Genomic DNA, 22972 nt, shown 5'->3' with positions numbered 1-22972 from the left:
ATTTGATTTCTAGGCTCTGGGCACACACAGTGCACTTTACTAGGGACTTACCAGTAAATCAAATATGCCAATCATGGATATCCAATCATAATCACAATTTACACAGAGAGCATAAGCACTTTAGCACTGATTAACAGTGGTAAAGTGCACAGAGTCCAAAAGCCAACAAAAACAGATCAGAAAATTAGGAGGCAAAAGGCAAAATGTTTGGGGATAAACCTGCCAAAAGGGCTAGGTCCAACAGAGTATGTGTGTATGTATATTATCTACTGGCGGTTGCCAGTAGATAGTTATAGTTAGGACCGTGTTTCCATAGGAAATCTGAAAATTCTATTTTGAATAACTTTGGCGCCGGTTGACGGATCCTCGCGAAATTATATATATATATATATATATATATATATATATATATATGTGTGTGTGTGTATACAATCCTACACTCTTAAAATTGCTCATTGCAAGTGCCCCAACCAGTTTTACTGTGCCCCAGTGTGTGTCCTCCCCCCAATAGATCACTTCTAGAGACACCACTGTAGATACTTCCATTAAATTGAGAACAAAGCTACTCTTGTAATGTGCCAATCCAATAGAACTCCTTGCTATACTCCTCGTATAGTTCTCCCATGGTAAGACCTCTTTGAAGCAGGTCTTATGAACCAGGACTTGGTACTAGATAAGATGACTTTACATGATCTAAAGTTTGTGGCACGAAAAGCTACTGATGCACTACACTTGATGTGGAGTCTGCCTTAACCTCCAACTCTTCAGTCTCTGCCTCTTTGCTTTGACTCTAGAGTAGTTTTCAACCAAACCTGTTCTACTAGTACTGCTAACTAGTCATCCATATTCTGAACAGAGTGTTCCCCAGTGTCTACATCTGTACTTTCGACTACCTGATATCAAGATCTGCAAGTAAGCTGTTTTCTAAATACACCACAAGCTATGAATAATTATAATCTCTTTTCTTTAGATAACCAAGCAATTTCTCTGGGAAATTGGATGGCATTGGGAATTGCCAATGAAACCATTCTGCCACTTCTGCTATCATGTAGTTGAATATGTAAATGAGTCTTGGATAAGTTGAAACTCGTCTTAAAAAATTGGGTGTCTGGTACATCAACTTGGATATGTGTAAACATTGGGGCTAAGGGAGATAGGCTGCAGATGTCATAATCCGAAGAAGAACGTACGCTGCAGTTAGAGGAGATGGAAGTTTGCATGATTGTAAGAAATGTGATTATTTTCAAGGAGCATAATTACAACATTTGCCAGCGTGAACCCTCAAAGTGACTAAATTAACCTGTGCTCAACTCCAGATAGCTATTGCAGAGAGCAGACAGGCTTATCCAAGGGCAATTTGTAAAGTATTTATGCAGCACTAAAACAGTAATAAAGTCAAAATGCAAAACAATAAAGATCCCTAACTGATTCAGACAAATAGAGCAACATGTAATAAACAATATGACACCACAATGACAAACATCCAATACAAGGTACTGGTGATATGAGTTTTTATAGTGTTAAGTAGAAATAGCACCAAAAAGCACTGATGATAGTCCATGGTCCTGTAAGACTAGCACCTAGGTGCAATTTGAGGCTGGCTGCAAAGGAGAGCCGGTCGGATATGCCAACCAGGTTCACCCTAGTCAAAGATGTTACCTTCTGACTTGGGGCCCAATTGTGATTTTGGTGGTCGAGCCTTCCTTTTACCATGGAGGCGGAGTAAAATACTTAGCACTGGTAGAGGTCCCGACTACCAAATTTAGAAGGGCTGTCGGGCTGATGGGGATTTCCAGCATTCATCAGTTCCTTTGAATGCATTGTAACTTTGACGTATGACGGAGCTGTACTACAAGTATTCAAAAAGAAAATCCCAAAGTGGGATTTTCTTTTTGAAAATAAAAAAAATAATGCCCTTCCTCACCATGGAAGCTATCTCCCATGGAGAGGGGGGAGTTAGACAGATTTTACTGCCCCTTTTTATCCTGGGAGTGATGAGCAGTGAAAACTGACCTCTATGCCTGCCCATCTAAATTAGCTGGGTGGACATACAGGTCAACATTCAAACCCCTTACTCCATTAGGCTGTCGGAGCAGTGTCACCATGGCGGAGACTAAATAGTCTCTGTTGTGGTTACACTAAAGGTCCGGTCGCATCTAAATTTGGCAGGCAAACCGTTATATTGATGGTAAGCTTACTCCGTCACCGTTACGACAAGATTGCCACCATTATATAAATCAGGCCCTTAGTCTTTTATGTCTCAATCCACTACAGGAGTACACTTCTAATGCCCTCAGGACCCCAGGGGAGGCACTCAGAGACTTGTAGGACATCAAGCAGAGGCCAATAGCAGGGTCTAGCTGGTCTAATTACCACTGGTCAGCTGGGCACTGATACGAAAAGGCCTCTTGCTGCTTGCTGTCTCCCTGTAGCCACACAGAAGGTCACCTTCTTTGTATTGAGTACAAGCGGGAGCAGGTCCAGTCCTTTAGAGCTCCTCTCAGGTCAAAAATATTATGTCCAGTCCTCTTCTGATCTTCTGCAGATCCAGAAAGTGTTCTGAAGTACGTGCCTCTAGGTTCCAAATGTATTCCTTGCACTAGGTAGTGGGTGAGAATGACTCATGGGCTTGCCCTAATCAATGGGGTAAGAGTTGCCTGGGGTACTCCTATCCACTTTTTCAGCAGATCCTGTTTTCTTTACTGCAAATATGCCCAAAATGTTATATATAGTGGCATTTTCAAGTTGGTGAGAGTCTTCGGCCACACCAAACTTGGACTCTGAGTGTTTGGGGCGTGCATGCAGAGTGTACTATAGTAATCCTAGTGGTACTATGGCAATCCTAGTATCCTCTCACTTCTAACATGAAATCCAGTTTGAGGCAGGCACTGTACCTACTACATACCCAGAGACAAAGGTCTGGTGGGACTAAAGAAGGCTTCGGCAACAACCAGATAGTGTATACACATAAATTGTTTTGGCATCCTGTTCTCTCTCTCTGTTAAGGATGCACCAGGTGTTAGATGTGGCTCAACAGACCTGTTGCTGCCCACAGCCCTACCTTGCATATGCTCTGGAGTTCAGAGGACTCATTCTTGACCATTCAAGTCTGCCTTTGTTTGCTCCTCGGAGGCATTTCACAGATTTTTCACACTTATTCAATGACAAGCATAGTCTGAGAGCTGGCAGAGACATAATTTAATTTGGCGCTGATAGTTCACGGAGGTAAAGGGTAACTTTCTAAAAGTTCCTTTTACTTCATATTTATTAAAAGTCTGACTTCGCCATTAAATAGGATTTTTAATAAATATTAAAAATAGTTGTTTATTTTTGGAGTTGGCCTCTTTCCTGATGTACGTTATTAGTATTTTAATCTGTATTTTGGTTTTCCACTTAGGACAGCTGGGCCTGCCACAGCAAAAATAACTGTTATGGTCACTTTAGGGACATGGTAATATTACCTTTTGTCATGTCCCACTTTTAAATACCATGCACCATACTTTTGTGGGTTACAAGGCTCACATAAGAGTGACTTACTAATATTTAAAAGGGAGGTCTTTAACCGGTCAAAAAGGGTTCATTTTGGCAGATCGCTGTGCATGTTCTGCAATGTTACAGTCAGGCTACAGTGGTAGGTCTGAAGCTATGTTTGCACTGTCACTTTAGTGGATGGTACAAGAGGTACTGCAGACCACTAGTGGCATTTGACTTCTAGGCTCCTGGGTACAATTATGTCATATACTAGAGACCTTTAGGCAAGTTAAGAATATGCGGACAACCGAGCAGGACCTCTGACCTTCTGGCCAGGGGCCCAGCACCCCGCCCGTGCAGCTCCGCTGTCTGAACCTTCGCCGCTGGTGCCCCGTCCTCCTCGGAACAGGTAGTGGTTTGAGACTTCTGTCTGTCCTTATTGCCCTGCTTCCTCTGTCAAAGTAGCTGACGTGTTTTCTGGTCCCTGCCCGCCTCAGCTGTCTTTTCCTTAATCGTATTCTACTCACTGTTGTTTGCCTGATTTGTATTTGGTGTCTTGCTATTGTAATTTTTGCCTTGTTTGTGCCGGCTCTCATCATATTTTGTGTTCCCGCCCATTTTGCTGCTGCTGTCCCCACAGCTCCTCCCCTTGTTCTCCCATGCCCTCCTCCCAGCTGCACTTCCCTCCCCCTTCCACTATATATTGGCGGCCACACCGCTGGCGTGCCGAAGGCGCGCCAAATCCAACCTCACCTGCGCCCTTCCACGACCCGACTTCAACCAGCACCAGAACCCCTGGATCTCCTACCCCCCACCGCTATGACACAGTCGCCTCCTCGCACTCAACGCCGGAAGAAACAACAACTGCCAGCAGTCCACTCTGAAAACAACCCACGGCCAATTCTCCTGCCGCTACTGTCACCAAGCTTTCACCACCCTCCGCACCACCACGGCCGCTGCCCCCAGATCGGACGCCAGCACCACCGAAGACCTGAAGTGTATCCTCCTCAATGTACGCTCCCTGCATAGACACGCCTTCAAGATCTGGAACCTTCTGGACACCCTCTCACCAGACGTCGCCTTCTTTACAGAATCCTGAACCAACGCCTCCTCCGCCCCTGACATCGCCATTGCCATTCCGGAAGGGGTACAAGATCCAGAGGAAGGACTGCCCCAACCACCCGGGAGGAGGACTTGCTATCGCACACAAAAACTTCCTCTGTCTCTCCACTTCGAGCGACGCTTTCCCCGCCGCCGAACACCTGCACTTCCAAGTCCAGACCAGCCCCAACACCACACTCTGTGGCACCCTCCCCTACAGACCCTCTGGCCTGCGCCCCTGTTGCCTCCACCATCACCAACCTCATCGCACCCCACTCCATCGCCTCCATGGACTACATACTCATCGGAGACCTGAACATCCACCTCAACAAACCCATTGACCTCAACTCCACCACCCTCCTGGACAACCTCGCCAACATTGGACGGAAACAACTCGCCACCACACCCACCCACAAGGCAGGACATACCCTTGACCCCATCTTCACAGGAGGAAACAGAGCCCACTTCAGCCATACCACGCAACCCCCATGGACTGACCACCACTGCGTACACTTCATCAACAAACCCAAGCCGCCCAGACTAGCTGCACACCCGCCGCGAAGAAACTGGAGCAGAGTCACCGAGGAACAGCTCAACTCCACCCTCAACAGCGACACCCCAATGCCACAACAGACACCAACCTCGCAGCCAGGAGACTTCACACTTGGATCTCCAGTTGCGCAGACAAGCTTGCCCCGCTACGCAACTCCAACAGACAGTGCCACCGAAAAGCCACCTGATTAATCACCAACCTCCAAGAAGCCAGATGCACCTGCAGATGCCTCGAGAAGAACTGGCGAAACAAGACTCCTGAAAACCACACCACTAACAAAATCGCCATGACGGAATACCATCAGCACATCAGCACCACCAAAAGAACCTTCATCCACAACAAAATCCTAGCCAACACCAGCAACTCCAAGGAGCTCTTCAGCCCTTCAGCGTCCTCGAGGAATTCACCAAAACGACTGGCAAAACCACAGACATCATCCCCTCCCAGGACCTCTGCGACACACTCAGAACGTACTTCCACCTGAAAATCAGGAAATCTACGACAACTTCAACGACCAACTACCTGACCCCGCAACCACTGCACCCTCTAGCAACACCTGCCAACCTACCATCGCCTCCTGGACACCGATCACGACCGAAGAGACCACCTCGACCCTGAAAAGCATCCACTCAGGGGCCCCCACAGACCCCTGCCTGCCCAACATCTACCACAGAACCACCACAGCCATTGCACCAGAATTACGACACACCATCAACACCACTTTCATGACTGGCTCCTTCCCCGGTGACTGGAAACGCGCAGAAGTCAGGACGCTGCTCAAGAAACCCTCAGCAAATCCCACGGACCTCAAGAACTACTCTCCTTCACGGCAAAAGTAGCAGAGAAGACCGTCAACGCACAGCTAACGAAGTTCATCGAAGACAACTCCATCCTTGACCCCTCCCAATCTGGATTCTGCAGCAACCACAGCACTGACACAGCTCTGCTAGCTGCCACAGACGACATAAGCACCCTCCTTGACCAAGGCCACACCGTAGCCCTGATAATACTCGACCTGTCAGCAGCTTTCGACACAGTCTCCCACCGCACACTCACCACCAGACAACATAGCGCCGGTCTACAAGAAACCACCCTCGACTGGATCCGCTCATTCCTCACCGGCAGAAGCCAAAGAATCAGACTGCCACCCTTCCTCTCCGAACCCACGGAAACCAACTGCGGAGTACCCAAGGGTTCATCACTCAGTCCAACCCTCTTCAACATCTACATGGCCCCTCTTGCCACCACCGTCAGACAGCATGGCCTCAACATAGTATCCTATGCCGACAGCACCCAGCTCATCTTCTCCCTCACCAAGGACCCCATCACCACCAGACTCAACTTCCAGGAAGGAATGCAGGCCGTTGCAACCTGGTTGAGCAACAGCTGCCTGAAGCTCAACTCCGAGAAGACAGAAGTCCTCGTACTTGGAACCACCCCATCAGCATGGAACTACACCTGGTGGCCCACTGCACTAGGCAGCCCTCCGCCCCCCACGGACCACGCCAGAAACCTTGGCATCCTTCTCGACTCCTCCCTCTCCATGAACAAGCAGGTTAACGCTGTCACATCCAGCTGCTTCAACACCCTCCGTATCCTCCGAAAGACCATAAAATTGATCCCACCCTTATCAAGGAAGACAGTCACCCATGCACTCATAACCAGCAGACTGGACTACGGAAACGCTGTCTACGCCGGCATCAATAAGTCTCTACTCCACAAGCTCCAGACGACACAGAACACCGCAGCCAGGCTCATCCTCAGCATCCCCAGACACGAGCACATCAGTCAACACCTACGGAACCTCTACTGGCTCCCCGTCGAGAAGAGTCACTTTCAAGATACTAACCCACGCCTACAAATGCCTCCGCAACACAGGACCCCAATACCTCAACAAGAGAGTCGCTTTCCACGCATCCAAAAGAAACCTCCGATCCTCCGACCTCGCCCTCGCCGAAACGCCACGCATCCGCAGAGCCAGAACAGGAGGAAGAGCCTTCTCTTACATTGCGGTAAAGACCTGGAACGAGCTCCCTGTCAACATCAGATGCGCCCCCTCCCTGAACACCTTCAGAAGGGCCCTCAAGACCAAGATCTTTGACTGAATGGAGCTGCTGTCCCCCCCTTCCCCGGCGCCTTGAGACCCTCACAGGTTGAGTATTGTGCTTAAAGCCCCCTGATTGATTGATTGAATTAGGAGTATCCAATTCGAACATGATTAAAGGGGAGCAAAGTCACTTTACTACTGGTTATGAAGGGTAAAATGCACAGAGTTTTAAAGCCAGTAGAAATATAGGGTTTAGCAAAATACAAAAAATCTGGGGTGACCATGCAGAAAATTCAAATTTCCTACACTGGAAATCGAAGTGTCCCTGAATCAGTGTTGTGGAAGGATACACTTATGAAACAGGGAGGTGCTGACTTGGGTCTGAGTAATGCACTTTTCTATTCCTGCCGAACCTGGAGGAATCAACATTGAGGTTAAGGAAAGTGGGCCCTGCCTCCTATAGCATGCAAGTTACAGACGGAAAACAAAAAGCAGATGTCCAAGCTCAGAAAGTAGGATTAATGGGAACAGTGTTCACATCAATGATCAACTAAAGCAAAACCAGTATTGAATGAGTGCTTATAAACCTGTACACATGCAAAGCCTGATAATTTATTCTGGAACCCTGGTTAGTGAAGTGCAGTGAATTGCCAGAATGTCTGAGGAAAGAAACCGCTCTCCTCTCCTTTCAGAAAAGACTGAAAACTTTGTTTTGTAAGCAAGCTTGGCAGTAACATGTTTCACAACCTTCAGATAAGCGCCAAGAGACCAGTGGTATTTGCATGCTATATAAGTGTTATTAACATAACATAAAATGACAATGGATAGCTACCAATGCTGCGTTCTAAAAACAAATGATCAGATGTTTCTGGTACCTCTTAACTTCTGTGAAGATGTTGAGTGTTTTCTGGTAAACGACAGGTGCCCACCCTTGGCTCTGGTCCCCATACTACATCTCATTGTTGCATTGGCAGTCAGCCATCTTACTCTACTATTAGAGCAAAAATGGAGAAATATGTTTGCCCAGGCACAGTTTAGAGTGCACTAAACCACAAGAGTTTCTGACCTCATTGGCTTTTTGGTTACCACTTAAGCCATATTACAAGGAAGTGCTTTGCACAACAGGAAAGGGGCATGAGATAATGCAGAGTGGTGGCGATACTTATGTGTTAGAAAGACAAATGGCTACCTAATATGCTGGTGACTCCGTTTTGATGGTGATATCATCATTTGATCTGATCTCCATTTCCTCTTCATTTTCCAGCATTATACACATGGAGTGAAGCCGGCAACTACTCTTTTGTGACTGACCTTACTATGAACTTGCTTACCTACCCTACGGGAGTGATAGTCTAATTTCTCCTCTATGTAAGCCCCAAATATTTGAGCGTTCTACCACTCTATGAAAATATCATATCTCCGTAATCCATGAAGCTGCATAGTTTAAAAACTTCTAATGTTGAAACTTTCTGGAAATCTTGCTACTTGGCTTCCCCACCTTTCCTGTGGTCGTTGTAGTTGCAAAAACATTGGTTATAATGCCTACCTCATGCACAACTTAATGTTAGAGCACTATCTGCATTGTCTATTCCTAACAGAGACATCAACTTTTAAATTCTTCCTCTCTTGTCTCTCCACCATCATCCCTCTGGATCGAGCTATCATCTGCATTGAGTGAGCAGGGAAGAAGCACATAGTTTATTGCCTTCACCATGATGACTCTCTCTTGCTCACTTTACTCCAGGACACTGCTGTCATCCCCTTTCTCCAATCCAGGTTGCTGTGGGTGAACAGTTGTCGACATCATCTGCACAAAAAAAGGTCATATTCATCTCCCTAGCAGAACTAGCCTAACTAATCTCCCTGCCAGCCACCTGTTGATGCTGATTTTATCACCATAGACTTTGCTTTATTGTCAGTTAAGCTGCTGTCGTCTCTGAGTTATTCAGGATTCCACAAAGCAACATGGTTGATAAATGTAGGTATTTACATCTGCCCCTTCTGTATCATCTCTCAATCCTGTAAGAACTTGGGTTGTTGGTTGACTAGGGTGTAAGCTCTGGTCAAGCAGCAACCACAGTCCTTGTCAGGGTAAGGCTCTAGTAAACCCCAAATTAACCTGTGCTCGCCCACTTGGTAAGATGAAAGAGAGTAGTTAGGCTTAATTTAGAGACAATGTGTAAAATATTTGTGCTATACTTCAAATAGTAAAACAGTGAAAGCACACCACAAAAGGAGTCCACAGCAGATTTTGAAAAATATTGTAATTTTTTAATACATAAAACAAGAGGAAAATGTCAAAAATCCAATTAGTAGGATCAGAGATATCGAATTTCAAAGTTTTTAGTGAAAATAGTGCCAAAAAGCATTAACTGGGGATATCTACGTGGACCGGGGGAAAGTCAGAAGTCTAGGTCAACCACAATGGAGCATGGACCGGCTCCAGGCAACCAGTTAGGCCTGCTGAACAGAGTCCCTTAAATGCTGGTTGCGGAGCGGTGAGTGGATCCGTGTGAAAGACGCACCATGAAGCCAAAGCGATGCTTTAGTTCCGAAATGCGGCAAGGTTGCAGTGTGACGCCCTGTTGCTTTGTCGTTGAGGATCCCTTCAGCGGGGCTTCCGATGCAAAGTCCAGCATCTGGGTTGCAGCACGCAGCTGGTGGCGTCGGTTCTGAGAAGCTGCGAGGTTGCGATGTGGAGGGTGGTGGTGGTGTTGAGGCTGCCATTGACAAGAGGTGCGAGGACATGGGCTGTGGATGTGCCTCGCTGTCGGTGCAAGGGCTGCGGAGGCGATGCGGGTCTTTGTGACAGATCCAATCCAAGCAGCAGTGTCAGTTCTGTTTGAGGATACGCCGTTCAGCCTATGAGATGCACCGGTTCTGCCCGGGAATGTGTTGCTCAGCAGAGATATTTCATTGGTTCTGCTGGTAAACACCTTAGGCCCACTTCCAAGGGTCCACGAATGGGTGGCACCACTTGGCAGGGTAGACAACCAGATGTCAGAGTCCAGGTAAAGGTCCAAGGTTGTTGGAAGTCTGTTATGTCCCTGAGGCTTCAGATCAGCTAACCCTTGGAGTCACTCTGGGTTTCAGAGATGCAGGTCCAGTCCTTCTCAACCAGGCAAGAGGGCAACAGGTCCAGGGCCGGACTGGGAACTGAAAGCAGCCCTGGCAAATTTTTCCAGACCAGCCCCCTTCCGGCACGTAGCGAGCGAGTGCAGCGAGTGCGCCCGACCGCTATTAGGGGGATTGGGGGGCTTCTCCCCCCCAAGAAAATTTGGGAAAAAGACAGACCAAAATGGTGAATTTTACAGGACATTTTTCATTACATATTCAATTGTATCAACTCTCAAAGCACAGTAAATAGTAGATGATGACCTTAAAGAGCACCAGGTTACCCACCCAGTCATATGTACCCATAGGCATTCTTTCAGAAAGCACCAAAAATAGACACAAGTAGTGAATCAGAGAGAACAAAGTAAAAGTGAGACCAGCCCCCACATGGTGTGTAGCGAGCAAGAGCAGTGAGCAACCACTACTAGGGGGAGTTTGGGCGAGGTTGTCCCCCCCCCCCTCCCCCCCCAAGAAAATTTTGGCGACAGAAAGGCCAAAACAAAGCATTTCTCAACACATTTTCATTACATGTTAGATTGTATTAACTTTGAAAGCATAGTAAATGATTACCTTATGGAGCACGAGGATAGCCAGTCATAAATCACAGACATACCTACAGAGAACACTAAAAAATGAAATGTCGAGCACGAAACATGAATTTAAATATAACCAATTTATTCTATAATTCATATAAAATAGCATAAAGATATTTAAAAACGCACTTAACTTCAAACAATTGTGCAAAGGTTCAGAGTAAAAGGTGTACAAGACAATGTGCAAACATTAAATGATTTTTATATCCTGGGTTTTGTAAACTCGCGCTGGTGGTGACATCCTGCTGATATATGTAGTAAAAGGGAATATTTTTAGGCCTGGCAAAAGGTTCCTTTTGCCAAGGTCAAAATGGCAGTTTTACAACTGCACAGGCAATGACAGGCCCTGGCCTTGACACATGTTTAAATAGGCTACTTACGTGGGTGGCACAGTAAGTGTTGCAGGCCCACTAGCAGCATTTAATTTACAGTCCCTGGGTACATGTAGAACCACATTTCTAGGGACTTACAAGTAAATTAAATTTGCCAATTCCGTGTAAGCCAATTTTGCCATTTTTAAAGTAATGAGCGCAAGCAATCTAGCACTGGTTAGCGGTGGTAAAGTGCACTGAGCCCTAAGAGCCAACAAAAATGGCTTTTGATGTAATAAAGCAGATCAAACCTGAATTTAATTTGGAGGAATCTGAGGCCGACAAGGAGTTATCTAACCATGTCTCAGCAGTCAGTATGGACAATATGTATCTACAAAACACTTCACAAAGGAGGCCTGTGGAAGACTAGTGCTACAGCTCCCCATCCTTGAAGAGCATCTCCCCATGAAGCCCCAGTATCATTATGAATGTTTAACTCAGGAGAGAGTTTACGGATGCATATTCTTTAAAGTTCTTTTAAAGTATTCTGAGTGTTATGTGAAGCAGATTAACAGATGCGTATGTCCATTTACTTTGAGGAGTTAATAATTGGCATATCCCACTGCCATTGTATCAGCAGCAAATAGTTACAGACCCCACCATCCATTTAGCCCAACCGTGAACATGAAGCATAGGTTGTCCTCAGGGGCACTTATGTGACAATTCACTAGTGTGACAACTTGTAGGACACTTTATGACAGGCATGTGCTTTACATGTGCATCGCATGTGTGCAGCCTTTTGAATCTCAGAAGAACCTGGAGGGGACTACGGAGAGTAATCCCATTTAGATGGATGGATGGATGGATGGATGAATGAATGGATAAATGGATGGATGGATGAGCTTTGATGAGAGGACAAAGATGTATGTGAAGGACATTGTAAGAATTTGGCCCAACAGCTTTATCACAGTATATCTAAGTTAAAGGCCTTGCAGGTTCAAAATACAAACAGTGCACCATTATATATTATAATCGCACGGCCTATGCACACATTGTGTTAATGCATTTAATTAAAAACTCTGGGTTTACAATCCGGCAGATCTGTTCCATCTCTCACCCGTACAAAGCCAAATAAAACGTAGTAGCCATCTTAACTTCTTGTCATGGCAGACACAAGTCCTGCGCGCAAACATTTTTATTTATGATGATTGTCACATTGCCAAGGTATTTAAAATGATCATTTGCCCTTAGAAGGGTAGACACTTCCTCTACGTCTATATGGTCTCCTGCTATCAGCATATACATTGTTTTGTCCCATTTAACTAAGAATTTAGACATGTCCCCACATATATCCCATATATGCATATCTGGGCAAAGATCGTTCAGGATCTTCCATGCATATTAAAAATATTATCCGCATTTAGCAAAATCCTGTCTTCCTTGGATGACCCTTCACCAAAACAACTGATCTACACAATAGCACTGGACCCATGTGACTGATTGTTTAATATTAATAACCTGTGTAAACAGAAGGAGCAGGAGGGGGCACCAGTGGCAACACCAGAGTTCACAGATACACGTCATACTGCATGTATATCAGTCTGCTTCTGCTGGGACGTCATCCACACCATGCACTGCACTCCATCACTAGCAGCAATGAAAGTCCAGAATGTGCGCTGCATTACAAGTATTTTGTGGCGGAGTTTAGTGCTGTTGTCACTCAAGGATGCGCGGGTGCCTCAGTGTTCACTGTGGAAATCTGACTGTGAAGCAAACATATGGCTGCCCCTCCCCCCCCCCCCCCCCCCCCGCGAATAGCAGCTTTCAGCAGAGCTACTACAAGGAGGGAGACTTCATGCTCGGAGGGATAGTACATGTGCAGGTTACACACGACTGATGCACCAAAGATGCTCGGCTCCCAGATAACTGGGAGGCCACAAATGATTTACAGTAGACATGAAAGAAGACAGACATGAAAGACTGTCTGGCTTTGAACAAGGATCTGACAAGCAGAGCAATGTGCGGAGAAGAGAAGACAGCCCGTCTATTAAAATTGTTTCTCAATAGAATCTAGTACATTCTTGAGCTGAGTGAGAGTGGTGAGTAAAGTATTTGTAGGACTTGTCTGTTCCGATAACTCTGTATATGTAACGGGTCCCCGAGCCCAGAGCCCGCCCCACCTGGGACAGCAGGTATACAAGGCACAGAGGGGGTGGGGGCTATTGTGGAATCTAGAATATACATATTTATATAATCTGGAGTATACAGATAGGGGTGACATATGCTGTATATAGACAGACTGGCTGGATTTAGATTACACACATTATCATAGGATAGAGAATGACAAAATGTAGAATATACAAAGGTGAATAATCTGGAATGTACAGATTATTGGAAGTCATAATAGTTAACCTAGAGACGCAGAGACTTTCTGTGGGTTGAAGAAAGTACAAAAAAGAATGCACAGACTTGACTGACATCCAGCATCAATACTGTTAGGGAATACAGGGAGTCAGAACAAACCCAGTATCACAGAATGCAGTTAAGTAGACTGACTTTCATCACAGTGTGGCATCTTGAGGAAGTCCTCTTGGGCAGAAGACTCTGCCTTAGTTCTCCAGTCCAAAGCCAAAAACTCTTTGTATGTTCAAAACTAGCTGAAGCACTTTGAGCTCAGTGCAGTACTGACATAGACCCATTCGAGGGAGCAGAGGGCACATTCCAGAGCTAAGACCACAATGCCCTCTGCAGGCTCTGCTCCTTGTTCTGATTGAACGCTCCATGACCATAACTGCACCTATTTGCTCAGAATGCCCAACTTTCCTGCCTTCTAGGTGCATTGGGCTTTATTTTGAAGGTTCTTTCACAAAACTTGGTCTATGTTTCTCAAATAATGAGACAAAAAGTCCCCATGTTTTGCACAAGCTCGTTAATTTATTTACTTTTGTTAAATCTAAGTGTTGTAGTGGGCCAGGTGTTTGCGTGGCCACGGCGCAGTGATTGGTGTCAGTAGCAAAAGATGATGGGGAACCCGTGCAGGATGTGGTGAGGGGTCTTTGACTCTCCCTTACTTCACAGATATTTATAGACCTGAGGGATGAATGGGAGCCCTGTGATGGGTGGGCTCCCCCTGAACTGCACAGGCCTGTGCTACACCCTTGTGTGGTGGCACAACAGAGTGCTGTTGCACGCCTTGCTGTGTGAGGTGCCCAGTCGCAGGCCAATCTGCACTGCTCCATTTTCGAGTCTCCTGAAACAAACATAGTTTAGTTGTGTCCAGGGATGTTGGAGCCCTGAACCCCCAATGACCAGCATTTGTATCTTTGTCTCTTGAAGGGTTCCTGATGGTTCGGGTCAGAGGAGCTGGATTTGTGGCCTGCGTTCACTGTGATCTAAAATGTCTTGGCGCACATCTCGAGCGAGGATTTCTTTCCGACTGATGTAGTTCTGAAAAGGGACTCCTGTCCTTCGGGCAGTTCGAGTACTTCTCAGCTACAGTTACTAAAGTATTTATTCGTATTATCATTTCTTTGATTTATTCTTGATTTTCACGCTTCAACCCTTGTGGTACCAACACTTTTGCGAAGAGTTGCTACTCTTTAGTGCAACCGGAAGTAACACTTCTAAAGAGGACTGATTTCCTGTCTTGGTGCAGCACGTCACTGTCAGGGTGTAATAACTGTGATAGGTCAGAGGCTGCACTTCTGAGGAGAACGCAGCAAATAAGGGACAGTGAGCAGAGCACCCACTTTATTTATGTTCAACATTTGCTAACCCGTTTGCAGCAATGCTGTGTGTAGGCTGAGGCATTTTTATCAACAAGGCTGAGCCTGAGGCCAGCCACCACCTCGCTCGCCCCGCCCCTGCTTACAACAAACAAAAGCCGCTGCGGAACCGGGCCGTGGCCTAGCCCTGCTGCCCCTGGTCAGCCGGACTTTCTGGAGAGAAGCCCTCACACACACAGCAGAACACGCGCCTCCGGAATCATAAATGCATTGCAAATAGTGTATCTCCAACAAACAAATGCTTCTGTAGACACATAAATGAAAACGAAGACCGGAAGCATTGTATTGCGCATTGTTTGGTGAGGCAAATAAAGAGAGACACGCACACGTTCTAAAAAAATGTCTATTTCCACTTTGCCTTGCATATCCGAATGTGAGCATCTGTTGACTACGGCTCACAATTTGCTTACCTCAGGGCTTTTTGTCAGCGAGGCACACGACGACTCCAGGAAGAGAAATGCAACTTAGGCCGCTTTTAATTCTGGCCCGGGCGGTCGCGACGCCCCAGACAGTGCCGCTGCCACCCCCCATGATGAATCGGATCAGGCCAGGAGGATCGGATTGCATGCATGCAATTTAAACGACTGGCGTCCAGTCGTAAATATAAATAGACTCACCTCACCTGCGGGCGGCAGAGAGACCGAGGAATTAAATTATGGGGTGCCTCCTTCCCAGTCCTGTCTCTGGCCTCTGAGATGCCTGCTCCTCGACCGTCCTCGCCTCAGAGTCACGAGCACTTTTTAATGCGCGAACTCCAATGGGCATGTCATTAGCATCACCAGGCAGCTGATGCAGACCCCACCCTAAGATAAAACTAACTGTAAAACCCCGACGTGCAGAGGCGGAGACATCTGCGCGCGTCTGCGACTCTACGTCATCATGGTCAGGTCTGGTGGTTTAAATTATAATGAGTGAGTCACTCAGGCCCTGCCTGCTGCCTAAATGAAATTGATATCGACGGCGGGTCACTGCCTGGCACTGCTCACGTCACGGACACCGCACCAGCATGCAGAGAGATTCAGATCTTATTGTCGGTCCGACACGCCAAATCGGCCCCAGCACAACAGAACCAGCCCCCTGTCCCCAAAAAATCGACCCCCACCCCATCCAGCCTACCGGGGGATTGCCCGGTGCCTGGACTTAATAGTCTGGCCCTGAACAGGTCAGCACAGCAAAGTATGAGTCCAGCAGAGTGCAGTCCAGCAGAGTGACAGTCCTTCAGCAGCACAGCAGTCCTTCTTCCTATCAGAGTATCCACTGGTCCAGAAGTGTAATAAAGTAGTGGTGTCTGAGGTCCTTCTTTTATAAACAGTTGATCTTTTGAAGTGGGGAGAAGCTTCTAGAGGCATGACTTAGCAGTGCACGGATGCTCTGCCTTCAATGCCCTGGCTCTAGACTAACTACAGGGGCATGCAGCCCTTTTCTGTGGAGACAGGACACAGACTATTCTGGTGTGAGTGAGGCTGGGCCCAGCTTCTCCCTCCCATCCTGCCAGTGATGGCACACTTAGTCACACCTAAGCTCCCATTGTGTGTGGCTGTCCAGAAGAAATACACAAAGCCCAACTGCCAACTACACCTAGTCATGTGACCAGAGAAAGGCTGCAGGCACCAAATGGCTAAGGCAAGGAAATGCTATTTTTCTCATACTGGTATTTTCAGAATTGTAATTTAAATTCTGACTGCACCATAAATTAGGATTTTAAATTAGGATTCCAGAGATACCAAACTCGATCTAGTGATATCTTTCTGTTTGGAAATTACACTTACATAAGACAACTCCAGTGTTATCTTATGGTTGGGATAGGCCTTCCAATAGTGAAAAATGAATTTAAGAGTTTTTCACTACCAGGACATGTACATCTTAAAAGTAAATGTCCTGCTTTTTTAATACATTACACCCTGCCCTCCGGGCTATCCAGGGCCTACCCTAGAGGTGACTTATATGTTTTGGAAAGGAAGGATTGGGCATGGCAAAATGTTTATTTTGCCAGTTCTAAATGGTAGTTTAAAGCTGCATGCACAGGCTACAATGGCAGTCCTGAGACTTGTTTAAAGGGCTACTTAATTGAGTGCCACAATCAGTGCTGCAGGCCCACTAGCAGCATTTAATTTGCAGGCCCTAGGCACATGTAGTGCACGGTCCTAGGGACATATAGGTGAATTAAATATGCCAATTGGGTAGGAGCCAATATTACCATGTTTAGAGGAGAGAGCACCCGCACTTAAGCACTGGTTAGCAGTGGTAAAGTGCCCAGAGTCCTAAGGCAAGCACAAGCGAGAGGTCAGAAAAAATGAAGGAGAAAGGCTGGGTGGAAAATCACCAGAGGGTTGACCGGTCTAACATGTTCCTTCTTCTAATAAAGCTTGAACTTAAAAAATACTTTGCGCTCCGATCTCACTAACAGCACCATCAAACATCTGCCGAAAGTAGAGGATCCTGTTGTACCCATATTGCCCAGTGCACAAAGCCATTTATGTCTCTACATGAAGGGCTATGGCCTGAAGTGAATGGATTTACACACTTGCTAGCTATTCAAAAAGGATACCTAGCAGGTGTAGTTGCCCACCACAACTGTATAATTCAGCAGTAGTAAATCTCACCCAAGGGTAGGGGAGTTAGATCATTGTTTGGTTGTCCTTGCGATTTGTATGAATGTACACAACTCACAAGGTGGCCTGGGTGGAGCTCGCAGAGTTTCACTCTGAGGAATTCTACAGAGTTATCAAAAAAACTCTGCCAAAGCAGCCAGAGTATTGCTCAGTAAGCCTGGGTGGAGAACTCCGCTCCGCCCGCCGAGTGTGCGGAGATTTGGCTACTCCGCGTTCTGCGGAGAAGGCAAATCTAGGCACACTCCGTAGCGGAGTTGGCCAGCCCCCGCCTCCACCCCCCCATTACCAATGAATTCTGCATTAATAAAAAAATGTAATTAAAAAACACTTGCTGATACCGCGGCGTCCCCGGGCTGCCCTCCTCCTCTTATTCGCCATCTGGGTAATGCTTGAGAAAACTGCGCACGCGCCCCGCGTACGCAGTTTTCTCAACGATTACCCGGACGGCAAGGAAGAGGGCAGCAAGGGGATGCCGCGGTACAGGTAAGTAGTTTTTTATTTAATTTTTACTAATGTAGAATTAAATTGTTAATGGGGGGGTGGAGGCGGGTGGCAGAGCGGAGTCCACAGAGTATGTTCGCAACTCTGTGGACCTCCGCGTAGCCCCGCTATGCCCACTACACCCAGGGTTATTGCTCAGCCACCTAGACCCCTTCCTCCATTTCGCATTCACCTTCGGTGTGAAACACCGCACAAGTTCAATTGAGGCTTACCCTGCCTGTGCAGCACTGTGCATTTATATGTGTGTGGGGGGAAAGATGGTGTTAACATTCACACAGCAGCTGCATGTGGTGTATATCTGCTCCGCTTTTGACGTTTTCACATTGTACGTCTGTGAAAGAAGCGAGCCCTGATATTACAGCAAGTAGGAGGCTACACTGATTGAAGTAAGCGTTTACATCTAGGGACATTTACCCCACATCTGTCACCCCAATTTGTGTCTGCAAATCTGCACCCTCACCCCAGAGCAAGCAACAACCGCCGCACAGGGTACCTAGACCTCATAATGTCAGGTTCTCCACGCACCCTGGGAAGGATGGAGGTCCCTTCACACCGTCAGCTGCCACGGTGCTGCATTCCTGTGAGCAGTCAGCTGTGCTCGCTCCGAGTGCTGAACACTTACCATGTCTCGGAGAAGACCCCACCCGACCGCACACAACCTGCTAGGCTGGGCCTCTGCCCCTACATTATCATACGGCACAGCTGATCCAACCACCAAGGCAGAGCGGGAAGGGTGGTTCACCATCCATTCCTTACGTCCATCTGCGAAGGTTCGAACAGGCTGCCAGTGGTGTTGCTCATGAGGCTACACTTGCATTTTGTCACTTAGAAGGCCTATGTGGGGACGGAATTCTCGCTCTGCATCACGGAGTCCTCAGGTGTTTACTGTGTCACCGACAACCTCAGTGCAATGTCACAATGCAGGGACGATGGAGGCTGACTGAGTGTTTAAGGTATGTGTCTCTAGGAAGCACACAGATTTAGGTGTGGTGTCTGTCAAATGTGGCCATGCTTTCTATGCAAATTAAACTGCCTCACAAATTTGGTGGACTTGCTTAGAAACAAACAGCACAATCTTTCTGGTGGGTGCCCTATGGAGTTGCGCAGTTTTAGACCAAAATTCTGTCAGATCTGCATTCTGCATGCAGTATTTTCCTTAAGCGTCCTGTGTTTGAACAGATTTTATAACTTTAAAGTTTACTAGGGGTGAGCGTGCCGGTAAACCCCGCGCTGCCGGTGGTTGCAGAGTTTTTGCTCAACTCCATGCTCCAAGCGGAGTGTGGAGTGGCAAAACGCCAGGGACTCCGCCAACAGAGTCGAGTTTACCACCCACACCTACTCACGAGTTTGCTGACATTTGCAAACTACACTCCAACTCTTTTTCACCCTGGAAATGGCCACAGGCTCCAGCAAATGGCAGAAGCAAATTGCTGTTCAGGGTGAGAAAGAGATTGGAACAACCATGACTTCTGAGGTTGAATGGGAAGTTGTTTTTCAACAGAAAAAAATCTTTCCCACTGAGGCAAAAAATAAATAATGTGCTATTGGGCAGTGTGGCTGCTTTCACCCAATTCGAAATTATACTGCAAGTACAATTAGGGAAATAGCATCTCGGAGACCCAGCATGAGGAAAACAATACACCTTGACATCAGACTCATCAACAACAGCTCATCCTTCATGGTGGCAAAAGATCAAGTCTGTGCTGTTCTATTGGCTTACCCAGCCCTCTGCCCAGACAGCATGAAAGAGTAAAACCAAGAGGAGGTTCACTCCACAATAATGACTGTATAAATTCTACACCCACTCCCTTGCTGAGTAACACTAAAGAGCAATAATAATTTTAAATGATATGTAAAGAATTTGCTTTGTAATGGCATGCTTTATTTAAGGTTTGTCCATAACTGGAGATAACATGGGAATCGAAGGAGTGCATATAAATCATAAGGAAGAAACTACAGTTATTACCATTTGTTTATCTAACGTTGCACTCTTCTCCCTAATGTGAGTTCATTTATTGTTCGTCATCAAGTTAGGGCTAGCTTTACACGCTACTTGTCTGTTCATTTACTGAGAGGGTTGTGTTGGCTTTTCTGTCCTGTTGCAATACAAGATTTAGTTTATTTCAATGGATGCTAGATCTTTTCATTATTGGGTTTTCTTCTTTCTGGGTTCCTCTGTCACTCTTTCAGTCACACTGATTTTTGTTTACTGCTACAACTCTGAGATTGCATTTCCACATTAAACATCTGTGTTTCCAATGCAGGTCAGCCATCACTATCTTCCCACAGAGGACTGATGGCAAGCATGACTTCCGTGTCTGGAATGCACAGATAATCCGATATGCTGGCTACAAGCAACCGGATGGCAGCATCCTCGGGGACCCGGCTAATGTTGAGCTGACAGAGGTAAACTTGCTCATAGTTACTAGGAGAATACGTAGTCTCAAGTGTGTTAACAAAGCTTTAAAGGGGTCATATAAAGTTTGGCAGACTGACAGCTGTGCGACTGGTGCTTCTGAAGCATGGAAGGCTGAGTTGGCGTTTTTGGGTTTTAAATTCATGAATTCACAGTGGAGACAATCATTTAACTGACTCAGCTACACTGACACCTATTGTGGGAATTCCCCTAAAAATAATTCATGAAAAAAAGTAGTTACTCGCACTTCTACCCATTCATGACTTTACTTAGAGACTGGGCAAATAAGCCACCTACAAAGTCTGGGGCAAACCAAGACTTCCATTATCAGCTGAAACTAAAATCCAGAATTTGTGCTTGTGCTTTTCTGATTGGAATTTTCCATATCCTTAATTGAAAAGTCTTTTACTACAAGAGCATTTTATAACCCTTCAGCACTGTGTATTTCAATCTTAGTGCCTGGGACTGACTTTTTCAATATTGTGCTTATGGCTTTCCTTAGTCCTTGCCTTTTCTATCGCATAGGATTTTTCTTATCAAGGATTTTTCAACCTCCATGTCCATTCCCTTTTTAAAGTTCTATTTATTTTACTCTAATTGACTATGACCATCTCCTCAGTTAAACTCTTGATCTTAGGCTTATATTGTGCAATTGGATCCTTAGCCTTTTTTGTGAGTGTCTTAACATTGAAAATTTCTGGCTTTTTTGAATTCCACAGGGAAATCATCCTGCGTTTTATCAAAACTATCTCACCGTGCACAGATTTCATTTATACAAACTTGGTGCCTTACTGTTGCCATAATGGAAAATTATTACTGCTCTGCAGGGTATTTGTAAAAGATGGTGGAACAGTCGGAAGTGCTCTTTAGTGAATCCAGCCAGTGTTAGACTTTCTTTCCGTCTAAACATACCAGCCATTTAAGCTTCTCAGTTGGCGTAATTTTACTCCTTTTGAAAGCTGTGGGTTGCAGGCTCGCCCCCAAGAAAGAATCCCAATTTCATTCAGTTCAGTCAGTTCTATTTTCTCTATATCAAAGCTAAGTCTCGTATTTAAATCCTCTGCTAAGACCAGAAGGAAACAAGGATGGGTGTCCCATAGTTCACTTAATACAGATTCTAATTTCTCTATGTGAAGATGATTCCTGCGGTAACCCAAAAATACATGTTCAATTAGCAAAGCAATGTAAAACAGAGGGTAGATTCAAGTACAAAGTGATGTACCAAAATGTTGTCGCAAGACACTATTAGCTGTTTTATTCTATAAGCTCTCGAGTGAGATACCATTCCCGCCAAGTCTCCAGATGGTTCTATTTCATCTCGTCTTTCAGATGGAAGATAACAAGGCATGTAGCCCTGAAAAATGGGGGGATTATTCAGCCAAGTCTTTTGGAGTAAAATAAGTTCAGGCAACAATAGATTGTTTAGTGGTCCTTGTTCTCGAATGCCCCAGTTTTAACCATGGATGTTCCAAGTGATAAACCCAGGATCAGACTTTGGTTGATCGAAACTATGTGGTGTAATGAGGCAAACCCTCTAGGCCACAACAATTCTTCACTCTGAGTATAAAGACCCCACTGCCTAAGATAGGGTCTTGAGTGGGCCCCAATATACATTTCTGAGTCAGGCATATATAACTAATTTTAATCTCTGATTTTGCGTCTATTGACCAACTTTACCATTTCTTTTTCGTTTTCTGTAACTCCATAACAATTCTTTTTCATTGAACTGGTATCAGCAGAACACTAAAGAAACCCCTATAAAGGGTAGATTTCGATTGCTTCACTTATTAGAATCCTATATGGGAGAAAAAATATTTCTTCAGAGAAATTAAGCGTCAAACTATGGTGAACAATGAGGCGAACGTTTCTTCTATACTTTCACAATTTTAACTCAACAGCAATGAAGATGTGAGGAGTTAAATATAAGAGAAGGGTCCATGCTTTTATATTAAATTCGTTTCTAAATAAAGCAAATATTTCTGTGCTCTATTCTAGATCTGGGAAAAGTCTGGTATGTAAAAATTCGGGTGTCTTAGATACTTGATTTATTGATTGCAAATTCAGCATAGGCCTTAAAGTGTTAATCTTAGAAATGCATTTTCTCCTTACGTCCTGAAGTTTTCATAGACTACAATAATGTAAATTCTTTATTCTCTAAATGTTAATACTCGTAACTATTTTCCATGTTTTTTTTACTTAAAGCACCCTCTTCACCTTCACAAACCCCAATACTAAACACCCTATAAATCCTTAACATCCGAACAACTGTAAATTAAGATATGGCTGCTCTCTGGTGTTAGCTTATAGAGTTCTCTTATAAGAGTACCCAACAACACTAATTCTGCACCCTTAGTATTCCTAAATTCCTCTTTCTCAAATGTTCATATGGAGCTCTGGAGATCCAAATGAGGCATGTTATCACAATCTAAAATACCAAAATAATTTATCTGAATAAATGCTTTTGGTGC

At 45.5% G+C, this 22972-nt stretch overlaps 1 protein-coding gene across 4 annotated transcripts in view; it reads left to right on the top strand.

The window, feature by feature from the left end:
* NOS1 (nitric oxide synthase 1) overlaps positions 1–22972 on the top strand; it is a 1315983-nt gene that overhangs the window by 1067883 nt on the left and 225128 nt on the right. For all 4 annotated transcript variants that reach the window (XM_085636289.1, XM_085636287.1, XM_085636288.1 and 1 more), the window contains one exon: positions 20353–20494. In XM_085636289.1, the coding sequence (XP_085492415.1) occupies positions 20353–20494 (142 nt within the window). The remainder of the gene's footprint in view (positions 1–20352; positions 20495–22972) is intronic.

The sequence above is a fragment of the Triturus cristatus genome, chromosome 11, assembly GCF_964204655.1.
Source record: "Triturus cristatus chromosome 11, aTriCri1.1, whole genome shotgun sequence".
In the NCBI taxonomy this organism is placed as follows: domain Eukaryota; kingdom Metazoa; phylum Chordata; class Amphibia; order Caudata; family Salamandridae; genus Triturus; species Triturus cristatus.
This window is presented reverse-complemented; position numbering and strand designations above follow the sequence as displayed.